This window comes from Artibeus jamaicensis, unplaced genomic scaffold, assembly GCF_021234435.1.
Source record: "Artibeus jamaicensis isolate MK-2021 breed Jamaican fruit bat unplaced genomic scaffold, CSHL_Jam_final contig_1015, whole genome shotgun sequence".
Lineage (NCBI taxonomy): Eukaryota > Metazoa > Chordata > Mammalia > Chiroptera > Phyllostomidae > Artibeus > Artibeus jamaicensis.
The window spans coordinates 380,639-403,738 of NW_026521194.1; the positions used below are offsets into that span (position 1 = coordinate 380,639).

The following is a 23,100-nucleotide window of genomic DNA, read 5'->3' on the forward strand; positions in this document are numbered from 1 at the left end:
CTCAAAATAGTTTCACTTTTCTTTCCTCTGAAGCCAGGCCTTTGCTGCTGCGTGTGCCGAACACAGACTTCCTGCCTCACCCACGGTTTCTCCCCACCTGCCTGCCTTTTTCCCAGGCCTTCAGGAGCGCCCCGGGCTGGCCTCCGCACCCAGGAAGGGGAAGGAGCAGGTGGGAAACTCAGCATCCAGGTAGGTTTTCGACTTGGCTGTTTTGTTCATTTTGGGCGATTGGACTTTTGTTAATCATTTCCTGGCAGCAGCGGCAGGGTGGAACCCAACTGTTTAAACAGTGAGGCCCACTCCTTTGTAACATTGTGTTTTCCAAAGAGATAGAGGGCGTGCGGGATTTAATAGGAGTCTGCGAAACTGGGAGAGAACTGGGCAGGAAGCGCACACACAGCTCAGCTCTTTTTTCCCTGGATTCTCGCCTGTCGGTGTGTACGGGACAGGATTTGCTCTCCAACCTTCCTCATTGACGCTCTGTGATCTTGCCCTCCCCAAACAAGCAGCTCATTCATTATCCGCTGTGCAAGGGACCAGCGATAGTTGGGAAGCTGGTGGAAAAGAGAAAATAAGGGGAGGACACTTAATCCCCTCGGGAGTTTATTGTAAAGTGTTTATGTTTTTTTTTCCTTTAAGCATTTCCATAATTATTTCCCTGAAATAAATTCCTGGAAGTGGAACTTGGGACTTAAGGGAAGACATATTTGAGGACATTTAACCGTGACCACCGAGTTAGCCTCCAGAAAGTTTAGAATGTTTAGAATATTTGCGTGTCCACCAGGAGAGTCTGTGACTATTGCTATTTTTTTCTCTCGTGGTTGATTTGATAGGCAGACATGTTATTAAGTGGTTGTCATTTGCAGTTTTGACTACTAGTGAGTTGCCATGTTTTTTTATTTTATTTATTGCACATTTGTCCTAATTGCTTGCTTATGTCTTTTGCTTTTTTCCTACATGAATGTGTGACTTTTACCTAATCATTTTTAAGACTCCTTTATGTCATAAAAATATGAACACTGGTATATGAGACGTGGTATCAGGTGTTAGTGGGAAACTGGGCTTTGATCAGATGGGCTCTCCTTTGTCACCGAATACCTTGGGCAGGTTACTTAACCTCCCTGTGCTTCATGCCTGGGAATCATGACAGACAAGGAGTGAGGAACATGTATCCATCAGGGAGACCACTTTGTAAGTTATGTAAATGTCTAACCACTATGCTGGAACCACAAACTAATATAATACTGAATGTCAAGTATAACAGAAAAATTTTTTTAAATTTGTGTAAAAAAAATAAGGAATCAGACAGGTGTTCTGTTCCGAATGTTGTTGTATAATTTTTCATCCTAAATGTAACCCCAGGGCCTCTTTCTCTTCTTAGCACATATTCCTTCTGCCTTTATCTGGCTCTGTGCTCTTTGCAATAACTTTCCCTTGTGCATGTCATGGATGGTAGATTTCTCTCCCACCTGTTCTCCATTTTTCAGTATTTATTCAGAATTATAGACCCCTGATGGCCTTTTTTTCTTGTTTTCCAGTCCTGTTCTGGATTTTTCTTTTTTATAATACATGGTGGTTTTTTTTTTTTTGCCTGTCAAACTTAAAGGATTTGAGACTGAGGAAAGAGAGAAATGGGGTACTCAATCTGTCACTGGGATTAAGCCCCTGGAAATAGTCATCAATTACAGCTCCATTTTCTCTTTCACACAAAATAAAGTTAGAAAAATGGGATCTGTGTTTGGTTTTTTTAAATATCTCTAAGTGAATGAATATTTTGTTAATGCCTCCCTTTTCTGGACAATTTGTCAAGAATGTCATCTGTAAATTTTCTGCCTACTAAACTTAATATTTTCTCATGACCTATAAATAGTGAATTTTATAAAGTGGCATACGCATAGGTAAAGGCATGTGTCTGTTCTGAGATATGAAATCCACACATTAATCAGTTAATTATGTCTTTTATATTCTTTGTGTTTTTATATATGTTTAGCCTATTTATTTTGAAGATTGTGGGTGGTTTATTTATGGATTGATATTTTTAGAGAGAGAGAAATACTAATTTGTTGTTTCACTTGTTTATGCATTCCTTGGTATGTGGCCTGACTGGGGATTGAACCTGCAACCTTGGTGTATCAGGACAGAGCTCTAACTAACTGAGCTACCAAGCCAGGGCCTGTGGGTGGTTATTAAATTGGCTAAGCAGTGTCAAGTTGCCATCTTTCTGCTTGTTTGGGAGCAGTCCTTTTTACAGTGGCATTGTCTGTGTGTACCTGAAGTTGCATGCAGTCCAGGAAACCTTAACTCAGCTCAGTGTTGCCACAGACCTCAGAACTTACAACTGTGAGCCAGAAACCAGAAAGTCGGGATTTATTCACCTGTTCCATGTCCAGGCTGCACAACTTAGGGCAAGTTATTAAACCTCTCCATGATTCAGTGTCCTCAATGATAAAAAGGGATGAAAAGCATAGTAGCCATCTTACCAGGGTTTTGTGAAGATCAATAAGTCACTGCATGTGAAACTCTTAAAACAAAATCTGGCACAACAGGAACACTCAATAAATATTAGCTATTTTTAATACCTGCCTGATGTTTAACCAGCAGCCCCTTTGGGTTTAGGATCACATCTGTTACTTTTAGCCCCCATTGTTGCTGGGTGTTGTCATTGCTTCCAATACCCATGAGCCTTTGGGGCAGATGTTGCTTTGCAGACTGCTCAGGGAGGCCTTTGGGACCAGACTGCCCACTAAATACATGACGTCTTTGCTCCTCTTTTTCTCTCGGGCCCCTTCCGTAGGATGTTCACCATGACCCGAGAATTAAAAAATGCTCTTCGTGAGCACTTCATACATCAGAAGTTGGAGATCTCCTACGCCATATTCAAGCCTTTTCCCTTCTTCGAAGGCCTTCGAGACAAGTCCTTCATCACCGACAAAATGTACATGGTGAGTCATGTGGACCGCCTTCTGTGGCAGCCCAGTCTTCACCAACAATGCCTGATTATTGAGGTCTCCAACCACAAACCCCCAAGGCTTCTAGAGTTTAAAAGGCCTCAAACCAGGTAACTTTAAAAAAAAGGATTCTCTCACAGTTCTAGAGGCCAGAAGTCCAAAACTAAGGTGTTAACAGCATTGATTTCTTGTAGAGATTCTGGGAGAATCTGTTCCCTGACGTTCTTCTGGTGGTACCAGCAGCCTTTGATACTCTTGACCTACAGAAACATCTTTCTAATCCCTGCTTCTGTCTCTACATCACTGTATTTGTGTGTCTTCTCTCTTTCTCTCTCTTCTAAGGACACTTGTCATTGTGATTTAGGGCCCACCCTAATCCAAAAAGATCTCATTTCAAGATACTTATATCAGCAACAACCTTTTTTCCAAAGATCACATTCACAGGTTTCCAGTGGACATATCTTTGGAGGGGAAGGGACACCATTTAACCCACTCGTGACACCATTCTAATTCCTAAGAGCATGTCGTCCATAGTCCATTCTGATGTGGAGAAAGGCAGGCAACAGGAAATACGACTGTGTGTACAAAAATGACACTCTTTGCATGTAATTTGGGTTTTGTAAAGTATTTCTTGAGCCTAGAGAAGTGTTAGGGGTAGCAGAACCATCTCCTTACCGTCTTGGCCTGGTTGGCTGCAAGCCCTCCGCAGGTTACAGCCTGGATGTCACCCCCAGAGAGGCCTCCTTGACCCACTCCCCTAAGACCCCCCCTCATTATTCTCTCTCATAGAAATCTATTATTTCCCTTAATAAAACTTCTATTGACAATAATTGGGTACTTATTTCATTTGTGTTTATTATTTAATGCCTACCTCCTTTGCCCAGCAGTGCCCCCTCCTCAATAAGGGTAGCAGCATGTTCTTCTCCATTGCTTGATACCCAAGGCCTAGCCTAGAAGGTGCTCCATAAGCATTTTGCAGTCAATTCTCTCCTGCCATGCTTCTCATGTTGGCCATCTTCTCATCAAGAAAGGTCCCCTGGGTGGTTTCCTTATGGCTGGAACCCCTTCAGCAGAACTGCCAGTGGTGACCGACCAGTACATTATACTTCAGAGCCTTAGAGAATCCATTACACCATCCCAGCATTTGACTCCACTTTCCTTTCTTAAAATTTCCCTCTTCCTTCAAATGCACCTAAAATAAGGTTCACAAAACAGACTTATTTTAAAGAAGGCTAAATGATTTATTCCTATGATGAGCTATCAAAATACATGTAAAGTTTCCAAAGTAAAGATGCGGAACTGTAATTTCTCTACATTAGACAACTTGACTGTACCTTTTGCATTAAATTCCTTCTTAAAAGAGCAAAATAGCTTTCTTACAACTTAGAAAACCACAAATGCATAATCAGCCTCCATTTGATTTTATAGTCAATTACAATAGAATGTGATTCCACTTCTTTAGGAGTCTCTGGAAGCCTGTAGAAATATGGTCCCTGTGTCCAAAGTGGTGCACAACATCCTCACCAAACTGGAGGATGCCTTTCAGCCGGCGCTTCTGGAGATGCTGTTCAGCCAGATCAACCTGCGTGAATACCCCAACCTGAAGGCAGTTCTCAACAGCTTCAGAAGTGGTACGAGGCTTCTCGAATCCCTTTGGGGCTATAGAGACATGAGGGGAGCTGCTGTGCTGAAAGTTTGGGCTGTTTCCCAGCCCCCTGGAAGATGCGCTTGAATTGCCCGCTTTCTCCTTGGGGAGGTGTGGGCCATACTCTGTCACAGGCCGGGCAGGCAAGACTAGCCTCTGGCCCTGGCTCTCTCAGATGACTTTCTAGAGGACACAACTCTCTCTGTCTTACCTATTCTGTGAATTTGGGGGAAATTGTACAGTGTACCCTACGGGGCAGTCTCTAGGGAATGCATAATGTGACAGAAATGCAAAGTTACAGAGACCCCTTGTGACAGAAGGACAATGAGAGCCCGAGAGGAAGAGTAATGGACATGGGATGGATAATAGAATCTTTTTTGTTGGGGTTTTTTTTTGAGTGCTTGGTATGTGCCAGGCATTATCCCAGACACTTTATATAATTATCTAATACAGTATTTAAAACAATCCTCATTATCCCCCACGTGACACATAAGGAAATTAAAGCTCAGAATGAATTTCCTAAGTTATTTGTCTGTTAAGAGCAGAGCCAGAAGTCCTACTTGGATCTCCTAAGTCCAGGGCCTGAGATTTTAATCACTGCTCTAAAGAGGGTAGCTGGAGGCGGAGCGTGATGAGGAAGGAAGGGGAACTGCAGACAGGGAGGGTGGGAGAAGGCAGTGGGGCAGGAAGCACACTTAGAGGGAGAAAGAACTGAATAAATGAAGGAGTAGAAGGAACAGCAACAGTAGAGCTGGGGGGAAGGAAGTGAGAGGAGCAGATGGTAAAACCATTTTAGATCTGAGGGGAGACATGGTTCCCTTCTCCGAGGATGGCAGGGAAAAGGCCAGCAGACACCCCTGTCGACAGCTCTCAGCTGCTCTCAGACTCTCGACCATCAAGAGGCTCCATCCCAAAGGGAGAAGCGATTCCTTGAGCTAATGGGGCAGGAAAAGACAAAAGTCACCCCCCAGGCAGGCACCACTGCACGTGGGCTCCTGCTCCCAGCAGCAAGGGGCAGTGCAGGGAGAAACGTGCTTTCAGAAGCCACGCTAAACAAGTCTGGTGGCCCATGCACTGATGCACTGCCCCGACTCCAACCTGGCTGAGCTCAAACATCTCGATCACAGCTCTGATTTTTTTCTCTGGGACCCTTCCCAAAACTCACCTTACTCTCCTTTTTCTATTCACTGGCTGGGACAACTTTACTTCTGGAATAAATGGTGGAGAAGAATCATAGGAGAAACCCACCCTTGGCTGTGCAGGTGGAAGGCATAGGAAAAGCCAAGAGCCTGGGTGTTAGGGAAGGGAAGGAAGTGTGGCCAGATCATAGGGTGCAAGGTGAGCAGAAACATAGGCTGAGTCTGCAGAAACCAGAGGCACTATGAAAAGAAATTTGTATTTTATCATATTTGCTACAGGGAAGTGTGATGCGTTTATTTATTAAAACAAGGACATCCATTTCAATTAAAACATTACTCATAATCATCTATATTCTGAAACTAAAATTGAGGAAAAGGAAAAAAATTAAATCCCTGGGCAGAAAGTGAAACTCAACTTTATGTGTGAAACTACTTTGGAATTAGATCAGAGGCTAGATATAGTTTTATAGCACAGAATGTCCAAAATCAAATTTACAAATTGACAATGATAATGATTAATCAATTCTATGCACCTGGGAGTGAATGAATAACTCCATGCCCCCAACCTGTTGAAAATTATGTGTAAAAAAAAAATCCTTTCCCCCATGTCCTGGCTGGGTGGCCCAGTTGGTTGGAGTGTCGTGCCGTATATCAGAATGTTGCAAGTTCAATTCCCAGTCAGGGCACATACATAGGTTGCGGTTGAATCCCTGGTCAGGGTGCATATAGGAAGCAGCCCGTCAATATTTCTCTCTCTCTCTCCCTTCCCCTCTCTCTAAATCAGTAAACATCCTTGGGTGAGGAAGGAAAGGAGGAGGAGAGGGAGGAAGGGAAGGAAAAACCTGTTCCCCAGATATTTCTGAGTTTCTACGGTGCTCATATGCACTCTTTTTCAACCCCAGTTTTCATTCCCTATGGAGGATCGTCCACACCAAGCCCTTTTGAAGCTCCGGCCAACCCGGCAATTAGAAGCCCCCACCAGACCCTGCTACCACTGCCTGCACCACTGAGGCACCCAACCCCTGTGCCCAAAGTCAGCGAGCCCAGAACAGTCCCTCCGCCCCAGGCTAAGGTTCTGGGCAAGCAGTCCAGCCCTGCTGGTCCTGCTGCACCTTCTGGTCCTGCCGGTCCTGCCAGTACTGCTGGTCCTGCTGGTCCTGCCAGCCCTGCCAAAGATGTTCCCAGAGTCATCCAGAAAGAAAGGATCATTCCAGGTGAGAAACAGACCCTGTCCAACACCTGTGCACCGCCAGCCTAGGGTGCCTGTGGCCGCATCTGGAACCCCAGGGTCCCATCTTTGTGTCAGTCGGCCCCTTCCATGCACCCACCTCCCATACAAAGTCCTTCCCCAGAAGGGTGCAGACACTGTGAGGGGCCCAGGTGGGGGTAGTGCCCCAGCACCTGCTTCCACCCCTGGAACAGCCCAGTCCTCTGCCCTTGGAGCTTGATGCACCATCTGCCCTGGGCATTTTTACCCTTCACTTTCCTTTGCCACACCCTGTGCTTACAACCTGTCATGATTTTTGCTCCCTCTCTCCGATGACCAACATAGCATCCCACATAAATGATGGAGAAAACTCACAACAGATGTCCAGCACACGCCCTGCCGCTGTGCAAGGTAATGTCCTTGGGCCTAACTTCGTTCAGGTCAAGGTGGCTGTGAAGGGAGAACACACTCCTGCTGACCTGGTGGCAGGAGCCCTGAGAGAAACAACAGGGCACGACAAAGAAAAAGACAGAGGAGAACCAAGGCGTCCACTTGGCACAGGATCACTTTTCAGGGACACTGCCACAGCCAGTCTGATGCTGGGATGTCCAACAGTCCTGTCCAACCAACACTCAAAACACACTGTTCTGATTGACAGGTAACTTAGGCAACACACATCTATCACCCTCACCCTCTGATTGTTATAGGCCTAATACAGTTTCAACCGTATTAATTTTCAGGGGTCCTCTGGTCCCAATGCGGTTTTCTCCACATCTCTAATACATACATCCAAATAAGGTTAACATAATTGCAAAGCAAATAACAATGTAAGATTCCACCTTCTAGATTTCCCTAAGAACAAAATAGATACCATCATTAAATTAATAAGGAGCCCATTGGAAGGAAGGATGGTTCTCGTTCCCATTCTGTCTCACACGCACCAGGCTGTGGTGTTCAGTCCAGCCCCATCATTTTTACCAGCTAAAATAGAACGTTCTTGTCCTCCTTCTGTGGTCCCTGCTCTCTGGTCCTGGAACCTGAAATCCCTTTTTTTCTTCTGCTCAGTGTCCAGTGACAACCTGACCCCACAAACAAAAAAGAAAGAAGATGCTCGAGAGACTCCTCATGTTCGCCCTGCCCACACACCAGGTAATTTTGATTTAAATGACTTCAGTGCACCTTAGTTTTTGTGTCTGCCAGAAGGAGAAGCCATATGAATCTTCTAGAGACAGGGCTCTCCTCTCTACTCCTGACCACCAACACATGCAGCTCCTGGGCGCTCAACCATCCATGAGGCTTGGACAGACAGGAGCTCCGAGCCCCTGGAAGGAGCCAGAGTCCCTGGGGAGGGCAAGATGGACTGCGAGGGGGCACCAATGACAAGGGATGGGAGCCCCACTAATACTTCTTGGGCCTGAACTCCCAACACCACTAAGGGGTCTGCAAACCCCAGAAGGGGTTGTGGTGGGAGCACAGGGGAGGAGCACAAAGGGTTGAGCCAGGGCAGAGCTGTTTGACATAGCCACTCTCTGAGGCCACTTCAATAAGGTAAAACTCAAAACTGCTCCATCAAAATGCAAAGCAAACAAAATCACTGTGTGGCCCGAAAGCTCAATTGCTGCACCGGACACAAATGGTCCTCCTTCCTGGTCCCCACCCTGACTGTGGAGAACTTTCACTTTCAACCCTCAAAATTTCTGTATGTTTGGATTTTTTTAAATTGATACTATTAAATTTTTTTGAAATGCAACAGATCGCTTAAAGGCTCTAGCAACTGCTTGCCACCTGCCCCAGCTACCTGTTCCTAAATAGGCCAGAATTTGAGATGGATGTCATAGCCTCATGAAAACAAAAAGCACACAGCCTTTCCTGAGACGAGCCTTTATTTGTTGTGGCTTCGTGCCCTTCTGTCTTTCTTAGTGTAGTAGAAGCTAAGAACTGAGTATTTATTTCCTGTTAACAAGTGCTAGCAAGTACCAGCTGGCTCCTGCTCTCTTCGACTGAAATATATAAGGCACTCAGCCTCCTTCACTGTTGCACGAGGTGAAATGATCACAGATAGAGCTGGTGAAAAATATCCATTCATAGACATCTGAACAATGACATGTGCTTTTCATATGGCAGACATTCACCTTGGTTGTGACCTTCAGAATTCAAGGTTACCACTTACACTGCTCTTGACCTCACTCCCGAAGTGAGGACTCCCAAAAGCCCCTGTGGTTGTCTCCATTGAGTGAGGGGAACCCATCCAAATGGGGCAAACCACGGCCTCCTCGGCAGGCAGTCATTCCCTGGGTCTGTGGTTGTCATGCAGGTCACAATAACCACAAGTGGATCGAATCAAGGCAGATCTAGGGAACCCTGTGGACGGGCAGGTCCCTAGCCCTGGGCCATGCATGTCCTCTGCCCTCTTGTTCTAGTGTTGAGTCTCCTCAGCACTTTCTGTTGAGCCCATTTTACCTCTGAAATGAATTCTGTTTCCTTTGTCAGTGATAAATGACTCTCCTAAACCAAAAGACCCAAAAGAAGCCCAGGAGGCCTCCAGCACACCTCCAGTCAAGAAAGGTAAGGACTGCCTTTCTCCTGTAGATGTCAGGAGGGGGAGTTTGGTCCTGTGCTGTTTTTCTGATCATGTCTTGTCACGTGCACTCACTGTGGGATTGTATTCATAATGCTCTATAATTTGTTTTTCAATTCCCTTCATCATCTCTTTCTTTAAGGCCTTCATGAAATTGTAGGAAAAGCGGAACACATTTAGGGCCATTGGAATTGCCTGTTCTAAAATCGCCAAGCTCTCCTATAGCCACAGCTTCATGGAGGGTTAGTCGCATCCCCTTCTTTAACTATAAGTGGTTTCCCAAGAGCACTCTGCTTTCTCTTAAGACATAGCTGCCTATTCTCTGCTATCACTCACCTCAAGGAGAAAAGCAGGTTGGATGTTCACACCTTGCTCCCTGCTGTCCCTAGCCAGGCCCCTGCTCCACCGTCCCCTTGTCTGAGGCTTAACCATTCAAGTGAAATATTCACTACTTCATCAGCGTCATCCCTTGATTTCCCCTCCACTGCCCAGCAGAGCTCAAGGCTAACTTGCAGTATTTCTATTTCAAGTCCTGCCACCATCCTGGACACCTTGAAGGTACATGTGAATAACAGGCCCCTCCAGTACACTGATCCCTCCGATCCTCCATCTGCTAGTTTCCAATGGCCTTTTCTTCCTGCAGTTCTTGGCCTCCTGCACCCAAAGACAATCCACAACCCTCTTTTATCACTCAACCTGGATCAGCTTCCCAGTAATTAAAGAATTCCTTTTTGACAAATCCTTGAAGTGTGCTCTTTCTACAGCAATTGTTCAACCTCTAATCTCCCTTCCTTGGCAGTCTTTAAAATGAATTTAAAAATATCCTTCCCTGATTTCTCCCTGTAGTGTTTTCCCACTGTAGCATCAACCTCATTTCAGTGACCAGTCCACTGCCCTTTCCTTTTTCCAGTCCATCATCTGCCTTCCTTCGTGCCTGTCTATACCAGCTTGGAGTCCAGAATCCATCATGTCAGGAACATATTGCTGATACTTAACATGCTTTGACTCTGTCATTTCCTAGAAGTCCCTGGAAGGTCTTGGAGGAGACTACAGTTGCTTTCCGCACAATACACCTAAAAGCAGGCACTGCTGGGGAGAGGCACACAGCAGGGCAGATGGCACCTGCCAGGCCGTCATAATTTCAGCTAAAGGATCCCTCTACCCCATGTGACGGTGCCACTTCCTGTGATGATCTTTTCAAACCCTGAATTCTTCTTTTTCTCTGACCACCTTCCACCCCCAATGCCTCCTTTTATTCTCAAGAGATTAATTTTCCTCCCACTTGGTAGAAAGGCATCAGATGGGAATCCTCTCACTTCCGGCCTCCAAGGTCCCCTCCTCCCTGCATCCCTCCTTCTCTCCAAGGCAGTCCTTCCACCGCACCTGACAGCATCCATGATCCCCTCTGTCCTGAGAATTCAGCATTGGCCTCTCACAAGGATCAGCATCCAGTCAATGGCCAAGCCTATAAAGGAACTTTCTCTTGACCCCCATCTCCATAGCTTAACCTGCCTCCATAGCTCTCCCCTCCATATCACAACAGAGCTTCCAGGATATGCATTACCCAGACTCAGTGTTTCCTTTTCTTCATGCCTCTGCCTCCTTGGCCACTTTGGGATTTCTTCTCCCCGATTACTCCATGAAGCAGCTTCACCTGAGGCCACCAATGATCTCCTAGCCACTGAGATGTGAACATCCAACATAAAAGCTGAAAGTTGTTGACCTAGAAGCTTGGCAGATCTGTGTGTGTAGCTATAAAAGATAGTCTGTATTTTTTTTTTAGCAAAGAAAAGGAAAAGAGTTGCCTGGTCAGCTACAAAAAGGAAACACCTGAGTAAAAGCCTGAGAGGTAAGATGACAGTAGACAAGGAAACCGGAGGCAGCTCATGCTTGTCGGTCAAAGTTACGGAAGGTGAATTGTATTGTAAACGCAGGGGGGAGCCATTGAAGAGATCTGATCAGTGAATGATGCTCTCCAATTTTAAACTTGATAAGACTGATTTTGGTGCTTTATAAAGAATAAATTGGGAAGAGAAAAGGATGGAGCCTGGGCAACCATTGGTTGAGCAGATGCCATAAAAGCTGGTAGTAGCCTGGATTCAGATCAAGCAGTGGAGATGGAGAGAAGAGGGCCAGTTTAAGACCAGTTTGGTGGTCAGGTTAGCAGGACTTGATCAACGGGAAGCTGGAGATTAAAAAGACAGCGATCTCAAGGCTTGCTCTTCAGTTTCTGTCTTAAATGGCTGGGTGCCCATTGCTGAGAAAGGATGCGACATGTTTGAGGGGATTGTCTGTTTCAAGATTTGTGCTGGCCACCTATGCAGTTGTGTCCAGTACTTGCTTCGTCAGGAGCTGTGAAGGGGTGAGCCCTGAGAGAAAACATCAGTAAATCAAGAGACTTGATTACACAGGGATTAAAATAAACTCAAATAAGTGGACCTTGGGTCTGGCCACAAGGTACCACTGGAGAACTCCAGGACAGTTGTAGTGGTAATGGAAGCGGAAGCCAGCTGCGGTGGGTGGAGGAATGAATAGGAGGCGAGGGCACGTGTAGACAATTATTGCTGTACGTGGGACTCAGAGCAGCAGGTTAAAGCTCCTTTCCCCTGACTGAAGTTACCCTTGGCATGTTTCCAGTGTCCAAAATCGCAGGGTTGGCACCCTTTTAAGATATTTGATAGAAGTAGGTTAGCTCTGTGCCTTTTCCCCAAAGCTAAGTGATCTTCCTGGGCAGGGAGAAAGGACAAGCCGCTCTCCCCCTCTCCCCCTGTTGAGTGTGCTCCCTATGGGCCTTCTCGGTTTGGTGGGAACTGCTCAGGTTATCCAACTCACACTCCCTTGAGCCCTGTTAGCCACTCACACAACTTCAGGGACGACCCAGCTCTATGTCTCCAACTCTGGTTTGTCTGCAAAACACCTAAAACCAACTGCTCAACAGTCATTCCTGTTTGCAAGTCTCCCACAGACACTCCAGTCTGAATGTGTCTGACATGCACCTAAACCCTAGCGGTCTAGGTAGCACTCAGACCTTGGTCCCACAAACATGCAGTGAGAACTAATTCTGTGTATACCTATTCGGAGAGCTGAAGGTAGAGTTTTTTTAAAAGCAAGAAATCAAGCTAAAAGGAAGAAAGAAGTTCCTGGAGCTTACCGCCTAGCTGTGGGGAGAGAAGGAATGTAAGCCAGAAAGCACAAGAACAAGACCATTTCAGACAGTGGCAACAGGGGAAAGAAAATGAAGGGCAGGGTTACAATAGGGATTTGCAGCTTTGGGTGGAAATTGCTTTCGTCTGCACAGTGACACTCGCAAGTGTGACGGAGCAGGGCTGAGGGGAAAGGTCAGTGCTGTTGGACAATGATGAAGAAAGGAAAAGGTGGTGTGAGGTGAGCAGGTAGAGAGGGGCCAGGTCACGTGGCCCCCACAGAACTTTGGGAAGAATTTGGGGTTCACTTAACTTGAAATCAGTTGCCAAGCCAAAACCCAAGTCATCCTTGACTACCTGACAATCTACGTTGTTAGTATATTGACTGGTTTTGTGGGTTCTATCTCCTCTTTCCTACACTAAAACTGGATGGATTCATTCCTATGCTTAACGCTCATCCATGACCTCCTATTGCTCTTCACATAATGCTCATAGGTCTTCATGTGGTTGTCAAAGCTCTCTCCAATTCAACCCTTCCTCCCCTCCAACTCCACCTCTTTCCACTCAGAACTCCAGCCAACCACTCTGAACTTCCATCCCTCTCATTTTCTTTCTCTGCTCTTTGGTCCTTGGCACATGCTCCTCTCTTTGAATGCTACGTTCTGACCCTACACTACTTCCCATAAATGCTTGGCTACCTCCTGTTCCTCATTGGCGTTGGCCTCAATGTCCACTTTAAGAAAGTGTCCTCTGGCCCTAAATTAGCTGAGTTGGTCCCATTGCCTGTTCCTAAAGCCCCCAGCACTGGCCTTTCAGGAAGATTCCACATACTCCATTGTAATTACTTAGTTAATGTGTCTTTTCCCAGCTGGATAGTAACCTCCAGGTACAAATGAGGCATTAGTTACTTCCTGAATAAAAAAATGAAAGCCACCGTATATTTTACATCCCATAATTTGGAGAATGATCTGACAAAGGATCACTATGAATTCCCTATTGTGCTAGGCAGAGTCACAGATACCAAGAGTGGCACATGAGGCTGGTAGAAACTAAGAGTAACTGGAGGGAAATCTCCCAGCAGAGAAGCAGAGCCCTCACAATCCTCCAAAGCCTTGTGACCCTGAGTTTAGAGCAGGCACGAATGGCCTGCATGCCCTCCGGCCAGCGTCCCAGCACTGAGGCATCCATTCCCACAGTTCTCACATGCAAAGGTTTATAGGGCCAGGCCCAGAAACACCTAAGTGACTGTGTGATGGTGCATGCTCCCCAGTGGGTCGAAAGTGGCCTCGTTAGCAAGGGGGAGCCCCTGGGGGTGGTGTTAGCCCGTTCTGTTCGGGTAACTCTGACCAGCTGCGGCTTCCCTCTGCTAAGCTACCTACCAAAAGGAGCAAGAGATACCAGGCCCTTCAAGCTTTGTCTTTCTTCTTATGGCATTTAAATGAAACATTTTACCAATATGTTTCTGAGAGTCACATTATTTTACATTTAATTACTCACTTTTATTAAAAATACTAAAAACACCTGAAAAGAGATACAAGATTTGGAGAAATAAAGAACAGAGATAATCATACTGAAAATAGATATACCACACTCTCATATGCAAGAAAAAAGAGTGGTATTCCGTATTTTCTGTAATGGTTCTCATTTCTCTGAAACGCCCAGTTTGTGACAGAGGGAACATATGAAACTCACCAGTTAAAGGCAACTTCCTTAGGCTGTTTTTAGGTTGCCCCAGTTTTTTTTGGAAAATGCTCAGTAACTTCCATTTGAACTCCCTGTATGTCTGGTTACCTCCTTTCCAACTTTTAGCCACCCCTGCTTCCTCCATTAAGTGGCACTTGGGTGCTAAAAAAAAAAAAAAAAGTTTGTGCGTTCACTTGCCAGGAGGAAGCGTGGCTGAGCCATGTGTATGTTCCCCCTGGTCTCCATAGAGATATCCTTGCTCCATCATGGTCATCCCATGGGGACCAGTTTCCACAGCCAGTGCAAATTGTGATCTCGTCTTTAAACAAGGAAGCAGACTCACCCTGCACAAAGACACCCCTTCCCCCACCTCCCATCATTCCTGGACCACACATGGGCCCTGGGGAGCCTGAGCAAGTAACTCCAGAAGGCCCCTTCTCTGCTGAAACAAACCACCAGGCCGTTTATACCCAGAAGTGGCAGCTGTAACTCAGACACAGGAACCAGGAACTAAGCTCCACTGCTCTGGGATTCCCCCAAAATTCTTTGGTTGATTTCAATAGATTGTCCAAAGAGTGATGCCAGATGGTGAACTTAGAGAAAAAAAGTACAGTGCACCCAAAATATATATGCATAATTAAAGAGAAATAGCAGGAGAAAAGTGAGGCACGGGGGTACAGAGATCTCCCATTTTGGGGGCTAGAGGCATGAGAAGGAAGGTCACTAAGAGGAGGGAGAGGAGGAGGCCCACTGGGGACCCCAGTGGGAACTACTCACAAGTCACTCTTTGGCCCAGGTACTGCCTCAGCTGGGCACAGAATCCAAAAGAAGCGCCAAGTGGTGGAAGAGGCCACTGAAATGAAGGACGACTCAACCAGGACCTCAGAGGTGGTGACAAGTGCCAAAAAGACAAGGACTGAATGTGCCCAAACATCTGGACCTGAGAGTAAGGCTGGTGACCAAATCTGCCATTTGAAGGCTCAGTGTGGGAGGGTCCAGCGCAGCAGGCACAGGGCTAGAGGGACGTGAGAAGTTAGTATTAGAAGGAGGGAGCGGTGCAGGGAAAGATGACGAGGTCTGACAAGAGAGGAAACAAACACCTGTCACCTCTGAGGAGTTTCTGTTAAAGAAACACCTGTGATCAAGGGTACAGCTGACCTCAGCTGGGGCCTAGGACGATAGCTCTCAAACATTTTGGTCTCAAGACTCCCTTACACTCTGGAAAATCATGGAGGACCCCACATATGTACCTTATCAGAAATCAGAACTGATCCTTTTGAAGGATTTATGTATTAATTCCTTTAAAAGTAACTAGAGCCCTGGCTGGTGTGGCTCAGCGGATTGAGCCCAGCCTGTGAACCAAAGGGTCACTGGTTAGATTCCCAGTCAGGGCTCATGCCTGGGTTGCAGACTGGGTCCCCAGTAGGGGAGGAACAAGAGGCAACCACACATTGATGTTTCATTCCATCTCTTTCTCCCTCCTTTCCCCTCTGGCTAAAGTAAATAAATAAAATCTTTTTTAAGAAATGTAACAACAAAAAACCAATTACTTGTGAGCATAAATATCATATTTTCATGGAAAATAAATGTATTTCCAAATGAAATTAGTGAAAACAATGGTATCATTTCACATATTTACAAATCTCTTTAATATCTAGCTTATTCAAAAACAGCTGGATTCTTTGATTGCCTTCTGTGTTCAATCCATTGCAATATGTTGCCTTGATTGAAATATAGGGAGAAAACGCAATCTCACACAGATGTGTAGTTGAAAAGGTTGGTGTATTTTAACAGTCTCTAGAGATATCTGTGGCTGTTCATCTTTGGCACTGTGTGAAAATCAGCAAGGAATAGTTTCTTAAAGGTTAGTTATAAAGTGGAATCTGAACCATGTCAATGAATTTCCATACTCTGTTGCAGTAAAATACATAATGCTCTCTTGCATTTTTAACTGATGTTTTCATGCATGATTTATTAATGTTATGGACATTTGAAAAATACTAGTCACTGAATTTTACAGTGAGTTACATCTCAAACAACTACACAAGTATTTTTCTTCAGATAGTCCTGGAAATTCAAGGTGTTGCAAATGGTTTTACATGTACTCTACAATTTCTCACAAAGACTATTAAAAGAATGTGTTCTCAAGGGTAGACATTTAATAAAATTAATTCTTACTGGTTCATCAAGAACACTCTTAATAAAACTGGTTTGCTTGTTTATGGCAAGTGGTGATGGAGAATGCAATCACTACTCCTAAGGTTTGGGGATACTGCTCTGATTGATACTAAGGCACTAGCAGGGTTACCTGCCATGGTTCTTGCTGTATCTGTATAAAGATCTACATGGTGAAAAAGGCAAAAAACACCTTATTATGAAAACAGTTTTGACCTCCAAGATCTCCAGAAAGGGTTTCCGGGACCCCTCCCAAGGGTACATAACCTCACTTTTAGCCTCTGGTCCTGGGGTTCAGATGACTCCTCTCCCACTGGACATCTCTATCAGTAGCGGAGCCACACTGACCAGCCTTGCTCTGCTACCCGCTAAGTCGGGGAGACCCAGTGGTACCACAGGAAGGCACCATGGAGGCTCTAGCAAAACCTGCAACCTCCAGCCTTCAGCTCCAGGGTGCGCAAGGTCCTTCCCGGATCTCTGGGAGATTCTTCATGAAACTTTCCATGGTCCATTGACTGAGATCTCAGGGGAATGTCTTCTCTTTTCCAGAGAGCAGTGGTGACACTTCAGAAATGGATGAAGCAGAGAGTCCCCAGGACCCATCTAGCACACCACCACAAATCATGCAAGGTATGGTTGCGGGACCGCAGGCCTTAGAGGGCATCACCAGGAGCCCAGATTCAGAACTCTTTGGCTCTGAGCCAGGGTGTCTCAACCCTTTTTTTGTTATCACTGCCTTAGGGAGCCCAGTTAGAGGGTTTTTTCCCTCATTCAGCATACCCCCCATGATATTTTAATATCACAAAGATATTACATATGGATCTATGGACCATGTATGTTTGCTTGTGCCATATACATAAAAAGAGTAAAATTTTCCCCCAGGACTCAATTTTGAGGCAACATCCCACTGCTGAGAATTCATGCCCTGAGCATGTTCTTGGTTCTTTATGGGTAGTTCCTAAGCCACGGATCAATTTTTTCCTGGGTGCCCAGTCTCCATGTTTCTCACATGACTTTTCTGGGAAAATTGGGAAGAGAACATCTCATCGTAAACACACATGTAATAGTCTCACTGGGCACAAGTAAGTGATGCTGTTCGTGCACACCGGTGAAAAATGCATGCAATTCAGTCTCAGCATTGCTGCCTGGGGCTCCTGGTTACCACCACCCTTGGAGCAGGAAGATGCTGCCCAGTGCTCAGTCTGTTGGTGATTCAGTCACTGGGTCACCACTTCACAGATCTCCCACAGTGACTCTCAAACAATAAATACCTGATCATTGTCAGAAAGCATGTGTTAGATTTGGCTGCCTTTGAAGTGGAGGGTGATTTTAACAGTTTCTCCTTCATTGCACTGACGTCTCTTTCAAATTGCCTCGTGGAGAACTTCTGTTTACTTTCACAGCCGCCCTTGGTTGTGAAGGTCAAGCAGTTTATTCAATGTTAGAGGAGGACATTGACACGTGTGAAAGATTGATGGGTTTTAGAAGCTGCGTACATAGACGTGAGCTGGCATCTTGGAGCCATGGTTCTCCATCAGAAAGGAAGGGACAGGAATGATACAGTCAAGGCGTTGTCAACTCAACATTATCTGAAATGAATGTAGTCAATGAATGTGAAGCTTGCTTCTTTAAAACTTTGTCATTTCTTTCTAGATCCCCTGGACAATGGAAGCAAACTCTCCTTGGGGAAATCTGGAGAAAAGAGTAAGTGTAAAGAACCTGTGTCTTTTCTGTTGGGGTGGATTCCATGCTACTCTCTCATTGACTGTTATACCCTCAGGCTATGAAAGACACCCAGGCCAGAAAGACATGTGCTCTTTTATAACTGTGATTTAATTTTTTTTCAGCATAAAAAATGTTCTACACTTTGCAGCAGCCATTAGGATTTGCTTGCTGTGTGTGCCAACAAACCGCCCCCTACCCTTGCCAAAAAAGAAAAAAATAGTGCTAAAATAAGAGAGCTTATTACCCACACCTGTGTGGAGGTAGGTGGTCAGGAGCTGGCTTCAAACACCCTCAAATCCCAGGCTCACTCTTGGCTGTTGCTTCCCCATCCTCAGCGTGTGACATTTCCTTCCTGGAGGCCCAGCCAGTGAAAGAGGCGAGGTCAAGGACAGGCACACCTCCTCCACTGAAGGGCTCTCTCTGCAATTTGCATTTAGTCATTCTGTTACCAGTTCATCGCTACACTTGGCTACATAAAAGGCTGGGAAATGTTGTATTCTAGAAGGACAAGTATCTAGCTCAACAAAATCAAGGGCTTGACTAGTAAGAAAGAAAGGAGACCAGAGAAAGAGGAACAACCAGCAGTACCCACCCTGCAAACTACATTGTGTGGTGGGTTCTCCACTATTTCTCAGTTTCTTTCCCAGTCCCAGAAACCTGCCTTCCCCAGCCTCTTGCAGGAGACAAGACAGTGATACTGGTTCTGACCAATGAGTTTGTGGGATGGGTTTTACTTCTGAATCAAAACACATAAGATACACTACACAGCTCTCCACACTGTCTTCCCCTGACTGTGGGGGTGTATGGAAGCGGGAGGTGCCAAAGGCCCCAGCAGCGAGGCCTCAACAGCATCACACAGAGGACAGGTGCCCTGGAGACGCCATGTCCTGCAGAGCACTCTATGTGACCTAGAACTACACCGTTCCATCAAGCCACTAAGACTTGGTTTTGTTTGTACTGCAGCATGGTCTGTCCTGTCCTGGGTGATAAGATGTCCCTACTAAATTCTGCAAACAGCACAGAAAGTTATTAATCAGGAAGTTAAGTTGATTTAATCTACTTCCCCCACCTCATTTGCATACTCCACAGATGTGCGTACATTCATCATATATTATATAATGTTCTCGTGTACACTGATACAATATAGTGTATTCTGTAAATACTTTTTCATTGCTAATCTAATATACGTATCTTCATGTCAGTGTTGCCTATTTTCCTTTCTTTTAGCTGCATTACACATTACCATATGATTAACAATTGAAGCAATCACTTATTGATGGACAGTTAGGCTACTTCCAATTTTTATATGAAAATAGAAATCATGTTCACATGTGTTTCTGTGTTTGCACTGTTGCCAGTAATTTTCTTGAAATTAATTTCTAAATGTGCAATTACTTGGTTTGACTCTTCATACCTTAAAGTTCATATGCATCACCAAATTGCTCTGCAGAATATGTAATGGCTTACATCCTCTTTAATAAGGCATGAGTGCCCATTCACTAGACCCTCGTCAACATGGGCAAGAGGAAACCTCTTAAAAGATGGGGGTGTCCTGAAAACCAAGCAATATATTTTTCATCAGTAGTAGTCTAAAGATGATTTTTCAATAAATTTATTATTTGTATTTCTGCTTTAAAATTTTTTAATTTATGTGAAGTGGTATCTTATTGTGGTTTTTATTTGCATCTTTCTGATGGCTAATGATACTGGGCATCTTTTCATGTGTCTCTGGATCCTCTGTATGTCCTCCTTGGAGAAGTGACTGTTCAAGTCCTTTGCCCATTTTTTAATTCGGTTGCTTGTCTTCTTAGAGTGGAGTTGTGGGAGTTCCTTATATACTTTGGAGATCAAACCCTTGTCTGAGGTATCATTGACAAATATGTTTTCCCATACAGTTGGATCTCACCATTAACAGGAACCTAATCAACAAAATCAACAAGCAAGCAATGTATAGCCAAAGACATTGAAATTGAGAACAGGCTGACAGTGATCAGAAGGGAGAGGGGAGGGGATAATGCGGGAAAAGGGTGAAGGGTTTACAGGAACAATTATAAAGGACTTATGAACAACAATAGCGGGGACTGGGGGAGGGAGGCGGGAGGGCTGGAGTGGTGGGGGAAAAGGTAAAATAAAATAAGTAATAGTAAAAAATAAAATAAAAAGTCAAAATAAAAAAATTTAATTTGTGTTCTTGGCTTATTTTTCTTGTGTAGTATTATTCATCTTTTGTATTATTTAGTATGGTTATTAACCCTCTATAATTTACTATATTGAAATTTTTTCTGTTTTTTGTTTTAATGTTGTAGGATTTTTTTGAAGTGTGGACATTTTTAATTTTCTAAATGGTCAGATCTGTCTTTTACCTTTATGATTTCTGGCCTCGAGTTTTAGCTAAGAAATTTTTTTCTATATCTATAGCTTACAATAATCTCTCTATATATTTTCTTCAAGTCTTAAAAAACCTGGTTATAAATTTGAAAAAAGGGCCTAATTTAAATGTTAATAATTTAGTATATCTTTGTTACTTCCTGATTCAACCTTTTTTATTTCCAAGTGAAAAGGAATACTTTTTTTACACAGATCTCTTGGTTCTCTGCTTCCCCAAAGTGATGAAAAGACAGAAATAAATTGGTTTTTAAAATATTGACATCTCAAATTTATAGATCAATATTCATAGCTATAAAAAATTAATTTTTTTCCTGTTTCAGAAAAAAAGAAAAAAGCAGGTAGCCGGTCGAGTTCAAAAACAAGACAGAAGAAAAGTCTCCCAAAAAGTAAGTGAGAAGAGTGAAGTCGCCTCTCCCTTGCTCTTCATCGGGGTCCTCACTGAGATGACAAGCAAGGCCTCCTTTCCAGCCACCTGGGTATTACTGGCACAGGGCCAGTGCTCTCTGTCCCCTAGGCCACCCTATCAAATGACTCCTCCTCACAAAGGGAGAACCCAGGCACCCTATAGTGTGTCACAAAGGGTTCTTCTCACCATTGGGAAGGAATGGGGCAGAGGTGGACAAGAGACCTGAGACGATTTTGAGATGAGGACCGTGTCCGGTGCATGTTTCAGAGCAAGAACAGACAAGCGAACCCACATGAGCAGGCAGGATTCGGACCCCCAGTGTCAGACTGGAGTTGGATTTGTAGTCCCTGAGCCTTCAGAACCTCCTGAAGGGATTCATACCTACTTATCATGCATCTACCATGAAACTTGTCTTATTTTTGTACGGGCAGTAAAAATTCATGAAACTGCATTTTTCTGGCTTTTCTGTCCTCTCTATTATCTTCATCACTCTGTTCTTCTCTCCTCATTCTTTCCCTCCCCACTCTCCACTCTTTCTCCTTTCCTTTTTCAGGGTATGCTAGTGTGGGAGGAGTTTCTTGGGTTCCCTGCCATATGGGCGCCTGGGGTGCTCTGTGAGGGAACCTCATCTCAGCCCCCAAAATATGCAGCATCTCATGAACTTCACTGCTTTGAACATAACCCACTTTTTTGGCTCGGTTTCAGCACCGCTCAGCCTTGAGGGTGAGGGGACTCAGATGTCCTTGCCTGTCCTTCTCCACCCCGGTCTCATCTGACTCCCAACCCCTGTGCCTCCCTCAGCTGGAGGAAACTTATGATCTGTCAAATGCTGGGTTCTCTGTTACCAGTGAATTCTAGGAAAACTTCTCATGCAGAAAACCTCCAAGCTTTTCTTATTGGTACATGAAGATAATTTTTGGAACTTAGAAATCCCTTTCACTCCCAACAAATTCTGTGTTTCAGGGTGTATATTATCTCCATAAAGGTCTCAACCGAGTCATGACTTCTCAGTTCTAGCCAGCATCAGCCCTTTCCCTGAGACTTACTGATTTAGTAGTTAGGGAACCCTGGAGCATTGAGATTTAGGAAGATGCAAAATACATAATTCTAATATTTTCAAAAATATTCTGCCCTTGTCTAGTCTTTCAACACAGGTGAATTGAGTTGAGGTGGGTGCCAGGCACATGTCTTAGGTCCTGGGAACTCAGGGAGCACAACAGATGTGGAGTCTGCTTTCTCAATGTTATAATGTAATTAATAGACAAAAAGGACCTGAAGGGGGACAGAGAATGGGAAGGTGTATTGTGGGAAAAAAAGAAGAGTATTTGTAGAGAAACAGTAAGATAAAAGCGAGATACAGGGATACAGGATTTCGTGACAATGTGGGGACAGGGAGCATGAGAAGGAAGGTGACTAAGGGGGAGAAGGAGGCTCACTGGAGACCCCAATGGAAACTACTCACAAATCATTCTTTGGCCCAGGTACTGCCTTACCTGGGCACAGAATCCAAAAGAAGTGCCAAGCAGTGCATCAGGAGTCCCAGAGAAAGGACGACTCAACTAGCACCTTGAAGATAATGACCAGGGCCCGAACAAAAAAGATTGAATGTGCTCAGACATCTGGACCTGAGGGTAAGGCTGGTGACCAAATCTGCCATTTGAAGGCTCAGCGTGGGAGGGTCCAGTGCAGCAGGCGCAGGGCTAGAGGGACGTGAGAAGTTAGTATTAGGTGGAGGGAGCAGCATAGACAAGAAGGGCATGAAGACAGAGCAAGGGTCTGTCGGTCTGCGAGTGGTGTTGTGGCACCGAGTGTCTGTTTGCAATATAGTCTTTCCTCTAAGTCAGCTGGGCAACTGCTCGGCTGGCCTCCTGCTGAGCAGCCTGGGACCAAAGAGCAGACAAGAGTCACACACAGTAACTATGCTATTCTCTCAGCGTTTTGGGAATGCAAGTTCACTCAAAGTAGACCATCAACGTACCTTAATATCCTACTTGCACTCTATCAATGTAAGAGGAATATAACACACACATACAGCAATCAGTTGGGAGATAATGAACCTGAGT

General features: G+C 44.8%; 1 protein-coding gene across 6 annotated transcripts in view; it reads left to right on the top strand.

Moving 5' to 3' along the window:
- The first annotated feature begins 33 nt into the window (after window positions 1–33).
- The window catches only part of SP110 (SP110 nuclear body protein), a 44,404-nt gene continuing 21,337 nt past the window's right edge, over window positions 34–23,100 (top strand). For 4 of the 6 annotated variants that reach the window (XR_008391255.1, XM_053663461.1, XM_053663588.1 and 1 more), the window contains exons 1-13: window positions 34–189; window positions 2,795–2,942; window positions 4,411–4,579; window positions 6,635–6,946; window positions 7,285–7,350; window positions 8,005–8,088; window positions 9,430–9,504; window positions 11,301–11,366; window positions 15,140–15,289; window positions 17,068–17,148; window positions 18,172–18,222; window positions 20,952–21,017; window positions 22,519–22,668. Coding sequence is in view for 5 of the 6 variants with exons in the window: in XM_053663461.1 (XP_053519436.1) it covers window positions 2,796–2,942; window positions 4,411–4,579; window positions 6,635–6,946; window positions 7,285–7,350; window positions 8,005–8,088; window positions 9,430–9,504; window positions 11,301–11,366; window positions 15,140–15,289; window positions 17,068–17,148; window positions 18,172–18,222; window positions 20,952–21,017; window positions 22,519–22,668 (1,417 nt within the window). In the remaining variant the exon portion in view is untranslated. The remainder of the gene's footprint in view (window positions 190–2,794; window positions 2,943–4,410; window positions 4,580–6,634; window positions 6,947–7,284; window positions 7,351–8,004; window positions 8,089–9,429; window positions 9,505–11,300; window positions 11,367–15,139; window positions 15,290–17,067; window positions 17,149–18,171; window positions 18,223–20,951; window positions 21,018–22,518; window positions 22,669–23,100) is intronic. The other 2 variants (XM_053663524.1, XM_053663489.1) reach the window with 2 other exon arrangements.